This window comes from Lathamus discolor, chromosome 3 (genome assembly GCF_037157495.1).
Source record: "Lathamus discolor isolate bLatDis1 chromosome 3, bLatDis1.hap1, whole genome shotgun sequence".
NCBI lineage: Eukaryota > Metazoa > Chordata > Aves > Psittaciformes > Psittacidae > Lathamus > Lathamus discolor.
Window position 1 is genome coordinate 89,870,013 of NC_088886.1, and position 16,947 is coordinate 89,886,959.

Below are 16,947 nucleotides of genomic sequence, written 5' to 3' on the forward strand. Positions count from 1 at the left end.
TTACATACATACCTAGTTTATCTTTTGCGTTTTTTGCTTTGCAAATTTTAATTTCTTCCCTGGTAAAGAATCATCAGGAAAGTTAGGGGGTTTTTAAGTCCTCAGTGCTGCTTTACACTGTGTGATAGTCCATTGAAACACTTGCTGATGATGGGGTGCTGTTTGCCAGTGCAGTATCAATAACTTTGCCAGTATCTTTGCTTAAGGGCAGCTGGAAGTTTTTGCATTCAGGCAAAATAGCCTAGCAGCGTGCTGACTTGCCTTAGCTGTTCCACAACTGCTCAACAGTAAATGAAAGGCTGCCACTCCTGAAGAGGAGCCTGCATTTGAAGCTCATCTTTCTTTTAACATTTTAAAATCGGTGAAGCTAGAAATCTTTGAATTTAGGACCCAGCTTCTGTCTGGTTTTGTAGCACTGACTCCATTTCAGTGAAGCCAGCTTAACAGTAGCTAGAGAATTTGTTCTTTCTCTTTTATTGAGTTTTTAATAAAACATCTTTTACAGGGATTTGGGTGAGCTGGAGCTGCTCTTGAGTGCATGATCCTGTTTTATAGATTTTTAAGACATAAAAAATTGAAGCTCTTCTATCCTGACTTCAGGAGCTATGAGGCTGAACACTCCTTTTTGCCTGCATATGAGGTTCTAAGTATTATTTGTAATGAAAAGCATTATCTGTATTTGTACGTATTTCATCAGGTAGGAGGATGTATTGCAATAAAATTGACTTACTGATTGTGGAAATGAATTGTGTGATTAAAATAAAAACTGTTTGTAATGACTAGAATAAAGGAGATTATGAATAATGGAGCTTTAAAAGCAGAAACAGAAAGTATTTCTATTGTAGTGCCTGTAATTAAGTTAATTTAACTGTGAGAGTTAATTTTTTTTTTTTTCCCCAAAATGTGTTATATACAAAAGGTATCTTGTGCTTGCTTTGAAAGCTTGTTTCTAGTTTCAAATACCTTTCCATCCCTGGTCAAATTTTTTATGGGTGCATAAACAATTCTTGGTGCCATTTCAGCAGCATAGAGAAAAGAGACCCCCCAAAAATCAGTTTGCATTTGGTAGTGGTAGATTTGCCTCATCTTCTACTTCTCTAACTTCCCTGGGCAAACACTGAACTTACCCCTGTGAGGCCAATTTCTGTTACTACACAGTAAGTCATATATGATCAGGCACGGTAGGAGTGAAAATTTTCTCATTGTGATGTTAGAAGATGGAGGAAGTAGGAGCCTGAGTTTGTAGCGATAGGACATTTGACATGCAAATGTTTGCTGTATATCTTCCACCCTGTGAAGTCTGTGAAAAGTATTATTTATGGCGAACAACTGGTTTCTTGCTTCTCAGCTTTTCAATACTTACCTAGTTAGTGTACTAAGAAATGTCTGCTACTTAATACCTGTTTATTTCCTTTTTAAAATCTTGTCTAAACAGCTCTGTCAAGCATGGAGTCTTTATCTCATGCTGATGTCCTGGTGATGGCATTTTGTGCTTCTAAGTCAGTCTTGAACAAAAGCTTGCAATGAGCTCAGGATTTCAGGTAGCTCAGCATCTATGTGCAAAGCTGGGGAGCAAATTTAGTAAAGGTACAAAGCTGAAAGCAGCCAATTTTTTGATCAAGATTAATGATAGCAATATTGTAAATAATAGACCAACTGAAAATGTGACATAGGAGTCTTGATAGGAAAAGGGTTTATTATTTTCCTGCCTTCTCTGTTTTCAAGCATTTATTCCCTTCCTGCTTCTGTTATGGCACACAGCTTCCTTCTCTGGGCAGTCGGGCTCTGTAGATGTAGTTAAAACTGTTTACTGCTGTTACAGCGCAAATCTCTGCCATGCTTACTGAGAAAGCAGTTTGAAGATCACTCTCATTTTTGCTCATTCTTCTTTTGGTAGTGAGCTGTAACACCAAGATCTTGCCAAGATCCAAGAGTCTGTGTGGGTACTCATGTCAGCCAAAAAAGGGACAGGAGTGCGCACATAAAGCCAGGGGAAGCAGAAATTAAGAGGGGACAGTAAGCTCAGACATCTGGAAGCTTATGCAGATTATGGTCCTGGCTATAGTAGAAACATGATATATAAATAATGACAGCCATCAACTTTTCCTTGGCTGCGTGAATCTCCCATTTTCCTGGCACTTGCAGTTGTGTGATTGTTAATTGTTTGTGGAATAGACTAAGCTTAAAATCAGTTGTTACTTTTTTTTTTTCTGTTGTGGTTTTCAGGCAGACTTTTTCCCCTGAATCAGTTCATATGGTCACAACGTATCAGGGACTGAAAAAGAAAGGAGGTGGCATTTATGGCAGACCAACTGCCCTCTGACTTCCAAATGACAGCTAGAGAGTGATGAAATGATTCAAGTGGTAATTTACAGACATGTAAATTAGGTGTGTGTAGAATTAAGTAGAAGATGCAATGTGAGGCTTGATGTTGAATGCAGTTTTCTGTAAATAATATATTTTTCATACTTTATTTTACAGTTGCTGCTAACTTACAGAAGATAGTAGATGATCCAAAGGCCTTGAAAACATTGACTTTTAAATTGGTAAGTAAAAGCATGAAGGGAAGAAACAAATTGATTATCACAGTATTCACACTGAGTCTGGATTTTATCTCATTTGCAGCTATTTTGCTGAGTAAATGTGCTGACAGGCAAGGTGATTGAAATCGCCATGTGTGAGAGAAATACCTAAATTCTGTTTTGACAGGACATTGGGGATATGTACAGTCAAACAGCTCCATAGCCATGCTGGGGAAAGGAGGTTCATTCACATGAGTTCTGAGGAAGTCTGAGGTTTAGGTGGGAAACTGCAGGGACAAACCACTTTGGAAGAATTACAGAAACAAGTGAAGCAGCGAAAACTGTAGTTGTTAGGTTAACTCCCTTCCACTCCCACTCCCTTAGCTCTGCGCTGGGTGAAGTGACCTCTGCTAATGGACATTTTGTTCCAATCCCATTTTTTCCAACAACTCCTGCCATTTTTCTCGCATGCAAGTTGCTCTCTCCACTGCTTGCTTCTCAGTTCTTCCCTTCAACCATCTTTCAGTTGACCATCCTCACTTGCAAGTTGATCTTGTTCTCACTGTATTTCATTGCTGTTTCTCCCTCCCCACCTCTTTCTCTTTTCTGTATCTACAGCAGACCCTGGGACTGTTTTCTGCGCTGCATTTTGTACGCTGGTCCATGAGTCCTAAGTTGGGTCAATTTTGATGCTATCATGATAGATTAATAGTAATAAATTTTCATTGCTAAAACTTAATGAAGAATTGTTGTACTGTATTTGTTTTAATTTCTTGCTAAAATTAAGTGGAAAAATTTACTTACCTAAAGCTATTGAATGATGAGTAATGTAAATACCAAACTCTTACCAATTAGTTTACAGCACCCCTTGCTGAGTGACTCAGCTACGTGTGAAAGGCTAGATTGAATGGCTGTTAGATAAGCAGGTCTTCAGAGTCTCACCTTTGTTTATAAAATCAGCTGCTTCAGATGAGCTGTAGAGAGCCATTTTTAGAGTAAGTGACCCAGTTAATGATAATGTATTGATTCAGGATTATTCTTCCTATGTAATTTTTCCATATAGATTTGAGTAGTTTTAACTGACCAAGTAATTTGGACTCATTTTTCCTAATTTTTCAGTTTTTCTGCAGTCCGGTAAAACCACTAGAACTTCCATCTTTCTTTCTCAAAAGTGTTGGGGGGGTATGGAAATAAGGACATACAGCTTGGTAAGGGCTGCAGAAGTAAAGCAATCTAACTAAATATAGCTTAAAGGCTGCTGCTTCTCTTTTTGCAGCTGATCCGTGTTCTTGCTGTCTAAACATCTGACTTAGCTTTGTTGTGTAGTCAGTGGCATTTCACCAAGAGCATTTAGATATGTAGATAGTCCAGAAGCTCTGTAGAAATCTGGGTTTCTAGTTCACGTGCTTAAAATAGAGGCTTGAGATTCCAAAATGTAGTATCCCACAGTATCCTGCTAATGTTTATATATGTTAAAAACAAACCCACTTGAAAATTGAGGTTTGGGTATTTCTGAGATTGTTGAATTTATTGGTGGGGTGCAGTTAACCTCACATAGTGTTTCAAATTCCAGTGACTGAACACTGTTGTAATCCTACTCCTTACCATAATCAGAATTAATAGACAACCCAAAATCAATGTCTTTGTTCTTCTCAAGTTAAGTTGCATTGCCTAGGTAACAATTCCTGAGGTCAATTTTTAACTTAAGTTTCTTCTTGATATTTTTAACGTAGTTAGTTTAGTTCCCTACTTCCCAGAAAAGGAATATACCCACAAGAAGTATCTTAATTTATGCTTATCCTTGGATTAATTTAATATATGTTCCGTTTCTGCCTGTTCCTATATTGTGTGTTGTAGTTGCTGAAACAGTTGTTGCCTAGGAGAACTCTGTCATTTGTTTGTACTGAGTTTTTGTTACCTCTTAACAGGGTCTAACTGAATTTTAGAGCACTTGTATACAGCTTGATTAAAACACATTTTGTTAGTAAATATTTCATGGGGATTCAAAGTAAAAATGTACCTAATCCCATATCCATTCAGGGAATTCAACTGAAAAGTCATCTTCAATCTAGGACTAGTTACTACTATTTGTGGAGAAGGAACCTGGTTAGTATCTAACTGCTTGCAGATTGCTTTTCCTGGTATTTTGCTGGTATATAATATTTGTATTCAGACAGCAAATGTTTTCGTCTTTGTGGGGAAAAAATAAAAAAGAACAGCTTATGTCTTAACGGGTTTTGTCTTTAATTATTGCCAAAATAGTAAACAAAGTTATTTAAGGTGCCTGGATAAATCTGTCTTTAAGGTTGGATCACCCTCTTGCCTGGTTTTTTGATGGTGCATCTTTCATCTTACAATGATGTCATTCTACAGAATATGTATCTAGTACTAAACCTCCCTTAGTTGTCTTGGCTAACAGAGACTGATGACTTCCCTGCAGGATCCAGCTGTCCACACTTTGGAAGGAGGCTGCTTTAATACACAAGTAATCTTGGTAAAGCTCAATTATTGCGCAGCAGAATTTGCATTTTATGTAAGGATTTTTAATTTGAAAAGGGGAGGAAAACCCAGAGATTAAATAATGCATTCAGTCACTGAATGGTGAATCACAAATACTAAGAGTTTTTCCTTAATGGTCAGTTAGTGTATAATAGTAGTACTTAATGCTAAACACAAAATACAAGCCTTCAGGTACATTAATACTAGCCAATATTTATTGATAAGGTATGTTACTTAGCATAGCTTGGAGGAGATTGATAGCTAGCCAGAGTGTAGAATGATGTTTTAAGGGTAAAATTCAAGCACATTTTATTTAGTAAAATCGCAATCCAAAAGCCATTGAGATATCTTAGTAGTAGTCAGTGGTGATGATCTCAGACCTTTAACTTGCTGCTTCAATGGATAAGATCTGTGAAAATACTGTCTGAAGAGAGAACCTCTGTTTTCTGTGTGTGATCAAAGTAAATGTGAAGGACTAGCCTGATGTAATGCTTCCACAAATATCAAATGAGTTAATTTTGGTCATGAAAACTCAACAGATAATGTCACTCGGTGCCCCTTGTGTGCACAATCTGAGAGCTTTTTTCCTTACATTGAGTATACACAAGCCAGTTCTACTAAAGGGTTCAGCTGCTACTAGTGTATAAAAGGATCAAGAGCATTTTTATAGGGTGAACCAATTGTTCAGACTTTTCGTGAGGGATGTGCCAAGGAGTCTGAAAGCATCTGTCAGAAATGTCAGAAATACACTGTTCATCCAATTGTATTCTTATTTTGATTTATCTACCACACAGGTGAAGAATGCATAAAAAACACCCTTTGTTTAAAATCTAGTGAATTCTGTCCTAGAGAAGTAATTTTTGTATTTAAAAATCTAAATATAAAAATACTTCACCTACAGTGTATGTATTTTTTTTAGCAGATTTAGAGTAACAGTTCATTCCTGAGCAAGGTGCTTTTATGTTCTTACTGTTATCTGTGAAAAATAAGCTGATTACTTGTGCCAGTTTGTATTGTGACAGGCTTTACTGAAGAATCTCAGATGTACAATTTTAAATACTAGACTACTATCAGAAAGGAGATATTCTTTTGCAAATATTAATACTTACTTTTATAGACTACTTCAATTTCTTCTTTAAAAATTCAGTGGGTTGGTATTCCAGACAGACTTGATAGCTGGACTTAAAAGATATTTGGTGTCCACATCACTATGGTAAAAGGACTCTATACACATGTAGATTATTTGCTTTTTATGACTGAAAACAATGTACTCATGAGAAAAAGCAAATTTGGCTTCAGTCTGGAAAGTTTGGGGTGAAGAATTTAGGTCTTCAAGTGTTCATTTGTCAATATTTTTTTCAAATTTTTAATATTGATTAAAAGAGTGTGCTAAAATTAAGGATGCAGTTGACTGATGCTGATGGAGGATACACCAAGCAGTCTGAAAGCTTTCCTTCAAGTATGCTGTTTGCTGACTAATCAATGCGGCGAAGATTTATAGCCTGGCTGTCAAATCCTTCTTTGTAGGGTGATACACTAAATATTTCTGTTTGTACTTGCAGGCCTCTGGCTGTGATGGCACTGAGATTCCTGATGAAGTGAAACTGATTGGGTTTGCTCAGTTAAGTGTCAGCTGATGTCTGTCCCCTGACCACAAGCCGAATTGCGAGATTGCGAAGAGGCCAGCTTAGATGCAGAGGAAAGTTAATGCACCACACACTGAGTTCTGCTTCATTATCTAGCAATTCACAAAGTCAGAACAAGCAAAGCCCACAGCTGCACCGCTGCTGCTAACATTCAAAATGCTACTAAATGTCTCTCAGCAGTTGATTTGGATTCCCCCTAAGTGAAAAGCCTGTGTAAATGTACTCAGGTGGCGGTATTTATGGGTTACAAAAGGAATTTTCTATCAAGCTTACTTCTTTCATAAACTTTGAGTGATACTATTTTCCCTGTACTTGTGGTTGATAATACTGCCTCTGTTCTGTTCTATTTAAAAATTAACATAAATATGAAAGTTAAGAATTACTAGCCAAACTTGAATTCTAGTTTTAAAACTGTGAATTTTATTTTTCATATATTTATGCATTACACATCCTAGTAATAAGAAACCGATTTGACTTGATTATGTGCTATTTGCAGTTAATCTCCCATTATTTAAAAAAGTTTCAGGTATATCTTTGAACTATTTGGGAACTTCTAGAGGTTTTTTGAAATCAATTAGTTAGGCATTAGCAAGCTTTTGTTGGTTGTGTGTTTAAAAACCAGTCCACAAACTGATTGTCAGGGGAGTGGGAGGTGCCTTGCAGACAATGTTTTGAGAATGTGCCTGGGGCTGCTTAAATAAATAATCTCCATTTTCTGGAAGTACCATACATGTGGTACAATATATATAAATATAGTTATCTGAGCAAGGAGAGGATATGCAGTAGCAAAGGTGTTAGAGTATTTTGACTATGCTATATTGGGGGGTCTATGAGCTAGAACTACTTTGAACTCTTGCCATTAAGGTAGAATGCTTACTGTGTCCATCTCTGATCTGGCATACCCTTAATGCTAGAAACTGGTTTCATACAGGTGATAAAAACTTGAAGAACGGGACTGAAGCTTTACTTGAAGTTCTGCAAAATACCAAGGTGGAGTGAAAATAACAGGGCTTTGTGCAATGATCGAGTAAAACTCTGGTACAAAGAAAACACTTCTGACCCAAGTAGTCTTATGCTTAGCCTGTGACATAGATGTTATGGAGCTAGTGAGGCTTAGAAGGACTTTTGAAATTTGGAGACATGTTTCTCAGAGGTTACAATTTAAACTACTTCCTAGCTAATCCTAGATAAGCGGCAGCTCTTTATTGTACTGAAAATGGCAAATATATATTATTAAGAGAAGTTATTTATAATGCCTTGTCATAATCGTTGAAGTTGTTCTAGAGCCATTTGCATATGACTCAATGTAATCCCATCCCATCCTACTGTTTACATGATGATTACTCCAAGATGACTGCAAAGGTTAAAAAGAAAAATAAAGGTGTATTGCACAAACTGATTTGTACTTCGAGTTTCCATGCTCTGTGTGCATTTCAACAGCTGTGCGGCAGGGTGATGTTACAAATGTCTGCTGCCCTTACTTAGGCTATAAGCAGCACCTGGAAAAGGAGGAGGGAAAATACTGCTCACTCACTCAAAAGGAGAGGGTTGGTCTTGAGCTCTTGACTGCTTGCTTTCTAGTGCTTTGTAGAAGTGATGCTTAAGGCTCCTGAGGTACTTGTACTCCAAGAAATGGCTTGGTTGGTTGGGGCAGGACCTGTAAGCCTGTATGTATGGGATGCTGGTTTGTGTGGGGAAGAAAGTGAGAGGGGTCTAGGGCAGGATTGCATGTGCTGCCTGCAGCCCAGGTGTGAGGTTGGTGGCCACAGCTGAGGCTCCTTGGGGCAGTCAGGCCCTCTTAGTGCTATTGGTGCCCCCCAGGTCCTTTGTTGTGGAAAGCCCCAGCCCTGGGGTGGGTTTGGGCAGTGTGGTAGATGCTGCAGTCTGTGCTGGAATGACCCTGTGCTCTGGTGGGGCCTGGCCTGCTGTAGGCAGCCAACAGAAATGGTAAGTGTGTTTTAACTTGGCTTTGGGGTGTCTTTGGGGGTGTGGTGTTATTGATGTCTGCTCCGTATCTCTCCCACTTCACCTCAGAGCTCTATAATTGGGTGTTTATCTCTTGCCCTGTGTTGTTTAATGCTTTGTCTCAGTCAGTTTGTGCGTGCTTTGTGCCTGCATGTCTGTGGCCAGCCGGAGGAGGAGCTGGGCAGAGGACTAGTGGCAGCCGCCACAGCAGTGGTGAGGCCGTGGCCTGGGAGCCTCTGCCTCGCTGTGCTGGGTGAGAACAGAGGGTCCTGCATCGTGTCTGCCCAGGGGGGCAGGCTGCTATTTGGCGGCTAATTATTTGTTAGCAACCTTTATGTTGGAGTAAATTAAAAGGTAACTTATACATCTGCCAGTGAAACAGTGACCTGCAATGCTGTGTTGGGGTGGCTACTGAGCAGGACCCAAAGGAGTGAAGTTCAGAGCATTGCTGTGAGATTATTTTTGTTACTTAATGTATGCTTCACTAAATGTTGCACCATTATTGACTAATCTACCTGTGAAGTAGTTGGCAAGTTAGCTTTCTTAGGCAAAGAAATGAACGTTCAGCGAAGCTTGTTGTTTTCACAGATGTATAAAAGAAGTGGGAATATATAGTTGGTTGAAAATCGTGTTCCACTCGCTATACACCTCCCCGTAGGCTGGGGAAAAGGTGTTGGGGTAGGAGTACCAACTGTCAAAAGTGCTCATCTGCTGTACTGGTTGGGGCTGCAGGAGGTGTCTAAATAAAGAAGAATGTAGTAGTTTAATTGAAGCAGTCAGCAGCGTTGTACCAAGATAAAGCTCTAACAGTTGTTGCTCATTTGAGGTCTGATGCAGAAACATGCCAATGCTTCACTGAACTTCCTTTGTTCAGTGAGAAAGCAAATTCACGCAGCAGTGCTGTTTATTGCAGCTGAGTTGGTTTTTAATTTAGGTTTTTTTTTCTCCTGCAAACGTATTGTGAATAAATACAATGTGAGCTAAATGAATACAGAGAGACAACGATCTGAAAGAAAGGTCTGTTAATAGGAGGTTCATAAGTAGTCTATTCTTCCAGTTATGTGGGGGAAAGGTAAAAATATACACTGGGTTGCTGTAGAAAGTGGTGCGCAGGTGATGATGGAGTAGAAGTAGGCACCAAGTATAATAGGAATTTGCTTCCTGAATACTATATTTTTATTCTCTGTTGAATAACAAGGGAAAAGAGAAAACCTGCAACTATGAATTCACGTTTAGGTGAAAAGCATTTAGGAGATGGGTACAGTTCTCATGTGTATCCCATGACTTGCCCCAAAGCAGCTGTGATGCTCCTGTTAGATAGGTGTTGCTGGCTGGAGCACCTGCCTGTGTTTGAAGGAAGAGGTCACTAATTAACGAGGTGAAGCTGGAACAGGTGAGCTACCACAAAACCATCTGTGAAGCCAGGAAAATAGGGCTTAACTAGATGATTCTAAAAATATAATCAGCTGTAAGTGATGATTACGTGGCTGTGCTTGCAGCTGCGCATCTGCAGGCTCTCTGGGCTGATGAATGTCGGTGTCCACAGAGTCAGCCCTCCCAGTGTGCTCTGCTTCAGTGTGCTGAAAGTAGCTCTGTGCTGTGGATGGAAATGGAAGTCAGTCAATGAAACAGCTCTGTATTTATTATTTTAAATGTGTTAGAAATAATGAATATAAACATAGAATTTAGCTTAGCACCAAACCAGATCTGGAGAAAAACTTGTTTGTGCATGTGTAAGGGAGTGGTAGAGGAGGGATATTTCGAGCCTTTTTCTTCCTGGGACTTTAGTGTGGGCTTCAGGCCAGGAAAAGCTGCCTCTCACCCTGCCAACATATCCTTTCCATGCCAGGAGAACAGGAGTGCACGTCTCTTTGCTCTGACAAGTGCTGACCTCAGATATTCTCACTGACGCATATAGAGGGTTACATTCAAGCTGCAATGCAGCTAGTTAGTTGTGATAAGTATTTTTGCTTTCTAGAAATGTTATCCTATATCCTGCCACAATTTCCTCTCTAGACCTCCCAGCCCCAGAGCACACTTCTGCTTTATGCATGGAGATGGAAGGAGAAGCTGGGAAATATGCCAGGAAACATCACTGAATTTTCTTCCCTCCACGTTCTCTCCCAAGAGGAAGATGAATGTATGTCTTTTGAGCCACCTTGGTCTAATTTAAAATCTCCAATTTGGGGGCTTCCAGAGTGATCCTATAAAATCTGGTTGTGGGCCATCTCTTCAGAATGTTTTTAAACACTGTTATTTCTGTGAGAGGGAATGTTGTGTGCAGTGTGTAAATGGTGAGCCTCCCCCTCATGCTTTTCTTAATCAGAGATTTGTTTTCTTTTTCACCACCTACCTCTGCATAAAGATGTTGGATGGTGAGACTGGCCTGTGCCTGAAATCGCTTAGCTCTGATGATAAATCTGACACAGACCTAAAACATTGTCAGTTGCATCCATTGAAAATGCTGTTTTTTGTCCGTCCGTCCCCCCCCCCCCCCCCCAGTGTGTTTTACAGGCAGAAATAAAATAGGAGACTTTCTTGATAACAAACAGCAATTGGCATATTTATTATTTTTGCCTCTGGATCCATTGGGGTGTAACTTTGTTTGGTCAGTTGCTGTGGGTTTTTTCCACTGCATCAAGTGGGCAGCTTGTCCACCCGCTTGCAATGTAGTTATGCATGTGCATGCACTGAGAATACTAATTACTTTAAAATGAGAAGTTGGAAAAGCAGCAGGAGCCTACATCTTCGAGTTCCCTGTGCATGTACTCTGCTAATGAGCTGATGGAGCAGCTGGATTTACTGAAACCATGAAAACTCCAGCAAAGTCTGGTTTACTTGTGTTTTATTACACAGTGGCCCAACTGATAAACTATCCAGGCATATTAGTTGAGCACTGTGACATTTTAGTTATTAATTTTCTCTCAGTGACTAAGAGTAACATTACAGTGCACATAAAAATGTGGGTTTATAGCTGCTTTATGATTGTTAGATTGATGCTCATCAGGCTGTTGCATAGCCGTTGAAATCTCAGATGTTGAACCAGACTTGGTAGTTGTTACGTTGTCCGTTTCTAATAACATTCAGATTATGGGCAATAGTGGATCAATGAGCAATTACAAGGACTTGGGAGAGTTTATGATAGGAAGGAGAAATATTTAATTTTTGGTGCATAAGCAAGTAGAAAGGTAATCTTGTCCACCTCAGGATACGAATATTTTGCCATGTGATTTTCAAATGTGAATTTGAAAGGCTGTGCTTGTTTTATTGTCTCGGTAGGGTGTAGAAAATCACTTGTGCAAATGGATGCATTTATGTAGAACAGCAGCTATGAGAAACAGAATTGGATGGAAATCTGGTTTTCCATCATAGATGGAAAATACATGCTTCTCCTTGTTTTATTTTTCCCAAGAGGTGTGCATTTTAGGAATTAATGAAAATTTCTTTTGAATATGTAACTTGTGTGTGGTTTTGGTTTGTTGTTTTGGGTTTGTTTTTTTTTTTTTGTTTTGTTTGTTTGTTTTTTTTCCTGGGAGGAAACTAAATGGTTATTTGGTTCTTTTTCATCCATGTAATAATTCAGGTTCATTAAGGAAAGATGTTGCTCATGCATAGGAGTGCTGGGCTTCTTTGGATTTACCTTGAGCAAAAGGCTTTTCTTGTTCTGTAACTAGATCAAGCTTTGTTTCCTTTAAGGACACTTGAGGTATAACATCTCAAAATGTAAAGGAATTTAAGGTTATTTTGGTGGCACAACAGTCTCTTCACAGAGAAGTAGTGTGTGTGGCTGTCATCGACAGGCAATTAGAAATAATGAACCAGAAGACCCAGAGTAAGTCCAGTGGTTTTTGAGGAGGTGGACTCTTTGCTATTCATGACATACAATCTTTTTGCCTGTTTAGGTGTTTTTACATCTCCCAGAAGCAAAACTTTTGTGTTCTGGAAGATGGACTGCATAGTGCTAAATAGGAAATCCCTTTCAAGGGGGAGACCTCTGTTTCTCCCTGCATCTCTGTTTTTGAAAGCTTGGAATTGGCTTTAGGAAGCATTTTGGTATTGGAGGAAGAAAAAAACCCAAACCAAACAACCATAAAAGATAACCTCAGAGGTTCATGTACTTTGTTAGAGCCTGTACCTGTGCTGGTTCATAACGTAAAGGAAATGGGAATTTGTTGAAGACTGTTACAAGGAAAGTTCCTTATATGTCTAAGAGTTACTGTTTTGTCCAATACACCAAAGAAGGTTGAGTACACCATTATTAACCTGTTGGTATTTGGGTTATTGAGGTTATCCAGAGTTTGGTTGTTCTGTTCTGGCAAATGAGTGTCTTTGGCTAATGACCTGCATTGTGGTAGTGCTCTGTTATTGGCCAAGAAAGAACACAATGCTAAATTAAAGAAGTCTAAAGTCATATGGTCAGCAAACATGAGCTTGTTCAGAACCAGAGAAGTGTGGATGACAACGCTCCCTCTTCTCCCAAGCTTCCCAGTGGTTTAGTCAGTCCTGTGGCCAGTGTTCCCTTCCTGCCCTACCTAGTGGGATGGTGTTCCAGTGTGAGTGTTGCAGCCAGTGTGAGGCTGCTCATTGGCCTTCCAGTGAACTGAGGCTGATGTGAGCTGTGCCTTTGGCCCTGAATGTATGTGCCAAGCAAGAAGTTAGCAGTGCTCTATTCTGATGCAAAAAGTACATTGTTAAAGGTAAACTTTCTGTGCCTTTTCGCAATAGAGGTAAAGGACTTTGTACTTAGACCAAGAAATAGATTTTGTGGTTTTGTAGGTTGCTTTGGTTAGAGAGTTTTTTAGCACAAGCTGAAAGCTGTATCTTTCTGACAGTGCAAAATGTGCAATTTGTGAAATGAAAAAAAATTCCTTATAAATTTGAGTGCTGTGGAAAGGTTTTTGTGAAGTAAGTGTTCACATTAAGGAACAGTGCAATAGGTATGTGATTGGAGTTGTTAAACCTGGAACTATTCCCAGCATCTCAGGGAATCAGCTCAGAATCCTGTTGAATTCAGGTTGCTTTAAGTTTTCTTTTCTTTGCCTTGTTATAGCACCTCTGATTAAAACAAACCTTAACTTCCCTGGATCATTTACCCTATATTATGAGAAATAGAAAAAAGGTGGAGAAAAACACCTTAAATTAGAACAGAGAATCCAGAGGGAAGGACCGTTATTGAAATCTTGGCCCCATGAATTAATAATACTTCATGACAGCTTCAGTGGGACTAAAATTTCACTCCCTGTGTTGATTATGAGCTTCTCAGTTTACTCCTGGGGCTATAAAATAGAAAAAGATCCAATCGTGATTAAAGAGTAGATGTGATTTGAATGGAAGGTGATTACTAAAATCTCCCTGAAGTCTTCCACCCTGCTTATGCTGCAAGTTTTTCCTATTTATAATAGCATAGCAGAGCCATCCAGGCAGAAAATGACACCAGAGGGAAAGAGTTTTCTGATTGTTTCTGATTAGGTTCAGTGCTAACCTTGTAAACCTGTCTGTCAGATGGGGCACAGTCAAGTCATCTGTAAACCTGATGCTTCTCAAAAAGATTGAAAGGGTGAGGGAAGTCCTGCACTTGTGTGTTGCTTGGTAGTTTTTTATTTTCCAGAAGGATTTTCACCAAGATAAATCTGGACTCTTGGATGAGAGCTATCGAGCTACAACTTAGCATTATATAAATTACCGTTCTTGTTTAAAACTACTTTATATTCACAGATCTGTGTTGTATATCAGTACCTCCTTGTTGGATTTATAAGGCCAACAAAGGTCTGAATCTCTGAGGTCTGTCATGGTTGAAGGTAGCATACCTTGGATCAGCCTGTGGAAATCAAAGCAAGGCTGTGTTTAAGCAAGTAGTTACTTTCCCTTTTTCTTGCCATTATCTCTAACTCTGTTGTCAGCGTAGTTCAGCAAGGTATTTTTCATAGGCAAAGATTGTGATTTTTAATAAAGTAATTGCAGATAATGTCTTATAGCAAGGCTATATGTATTTAATTCAAAGATGACTGGGGCTATTGCATTTACATATGGCCTAAAAATTGTTTTAGGCAACGTAAGAGTATATGATAAAGAGTAACAGTAATGAAGTAAATTTGATATTCTTCACCTCTTCTGGTATAAGCCAAAGGCCTAAAAATACTCTTTTGGAAGACTACTCCAGTGACCTTGTGGCAAATCAGATTGATGTCAGTTTAAATTGCAGGAAGCTGTTAGGTGAAAAATTCTCAACAAAGTGAATTAAACATTCTGCTTCAGTCCAGGAGAGTACACAGATTTGTTTTCCAGTTTGTGGTGTGTCAGATGTGTGCTTTCAGTGTTACAAAACAGTGATGGTGCTTTACTTGCTGTGAAACTGGCATCCTGAAAACGTTCAGTACCGTTTTGATTTAATGGGGGATGCACTTTGAAACACATGGGGATATATATTCTCAAATTTGGTTGAGGCAAAAAGTGGGTTTTAACCTAAGATAAAATTTTGACTGGTTAATAATTGCAAAAGGCTTGCTTTGTTGCATATGCCAGCTGTCTGTGGGGCTACTACTTATCAAATATACCTTTTAGTGTATTTATTTATGCTAATTACTGCCAAGGCAATGCATATGCTGTAATATTTTGTAATTCTGTATGCCCCCATATGTTTATCTTTCATAGTGTTGAGTTTTTTTCTGTGCTGTACTGTCATCATCATTCATATGACAAGTTTAGAAGTAAACTTGTATAAACCAGGTATTGTGTTGACTTGAAAAATCCAGAAAAATCTCATCTAAAATAGAGGCTGTAAATGCAGTTAGAAGTCAGCATGGTTTTGTAGGAGCTTTATAAAGAGCCATCTTAGGATAGTGCAGAGATCCTTGCAGGTGTAAAGCACCTGGGGTACGGGCAGAGCTGCACAGTGGTCCTCATGGACCGAGGAGCTGAGTGCTGCCAAGGGCTGGGGTCAGCCCCACCTTGTGCTGCTGGAGCTGGTATTATGGTGGGCCGTGTGCTGGCTCTGGCACGTCCCTCCTGGGTGCTACTGGAAGAAGGAAGCAACTTCTGCAAAAATAGTCCATGAAGATGATTTCTTTGTTTGAGCCACACTGGAAGTTGGGAAGTGCTGCTTGCCCTGCCCCACTGTGTTTGGGGTGCAGTGCACTTTGCTCCCAAGGCAGCCTGCAGGACAGCCCTCAGACAGCATGGTGGTTACCGCAGGTACATGGAAATCATCAGTGGCGTATAAAAGCCACGAACCAAAGGAACAGACAATTCTGCTGTTCTTGTGGTTGGAAATATTTTTTTCCTAAGGAGAGTAGGTCAGCTCTTGTACTAATGTGCTACAATAGCTGACTTTAACAGTGGAGCTGTGGCTCAGGGTGCTTGTTTTCCTTGTGCTCTTCCTCATGCAACTTCTCACATGCTTTGTCCCCGCTGAGGTGGTCCTTTCCCTGTAGTGTTCTTCTGCGTGGCCACCCTGTCTTCTGTCACATCTCTCCACCCAGAGCCCATGTCCAGATTCATATTCAGCTAGGTCTACTCTGTTTTCTGGAGGTGGTTCATCTCTTGTGCTAAAGGTAGCCCAACAGCCCTCCAGCAGCAGTGACTCACTTGGCTCAGTGCTGTGCTGCTGGTGTTCGGTTGCTGGAGAGCACAGAGGGAGCAAGCCTTGTGTCTACATGGAGTGCAGGCAGATAAGCACTTGTGGACCTCCAGAACATTGCCACTACATAGCCTCAGTGATCATTATTTATATCTAACATACAGCTAAAGAGAAGAGGAAAAAATTCTGTAGAGTACGATGTGCAGCATAGCCAGCAGATACAGTGTCTTTTATTGTGTTGTAGTACATATGTAGGGGCCTGAAAGCAAGTACCTCAACTCTGGTTCTCTTGCCCTACACAAGCACATGTATCTTTTATAAATTCAGTTATTTTTACTTGGTGGGTTTAGTGATGGCTTTTTACTGAGCTACATGACTTAGAAGACATCAGGATAGGGATGGAGTTTCTGATAAAGAATTTAATCCTTCCAGGAGATTTATGCACACTTTGTTGCAGCTCTTTGTTTATATGCTGCCCTTGCTTCCTATCTAGAAAGTAATACATGGTAGCAATTTCTTAAACAAAACTCCACTGCTTCACGCACCAACTTCATTTTACTAGTGGCACGTGATTTTTCAAAAAAACACAATACCTTTTCAGCTTTCCGAAGTATTTTTCATTCCTAATTTATATGCACACCTTGCAGTTCCCAAAATACTTTATTTTCCTTTCCTTCTGTTCTAAAGTTTAGGGTTTTTTTATAAGAAGATTTCTTTTTTTGCGTGGGTGCCAGCGTTT

At 39.6% G+C, this 16,947-nt stretch overlaps 1 protein-coding gene across 2 annotated transcripts in view; it reads left to right on the forward strand.

Moving 5' to 3' along the window:
- Positions 1-8,062, forward strand: part of STK39 (serine/threonine kinase 39) — a 103,979-nt gene extending 95,917 nt beyond the window's left edge. For both annotated transcript variants that reach the window (XM_065670480.1, XM_065670477.1), the window contains 2 exons: positions 2,482-2,546; positions 6,584-8,062. In XM_065670480.1, coding sequence (XP_065526552.1) covers positions 2,482-2,546; positions 6,584-6,658 — 140 coding nt within the window. In that variant the 3' untranslated portion in view covers positions 6,659-8,062. The remainder of the gene's footprint in view (positions 1-2,481; positions 2,547-6,583) is intronic.
- Positions 8,063-16,947: the final 8,885 nt, after the last annotated feature.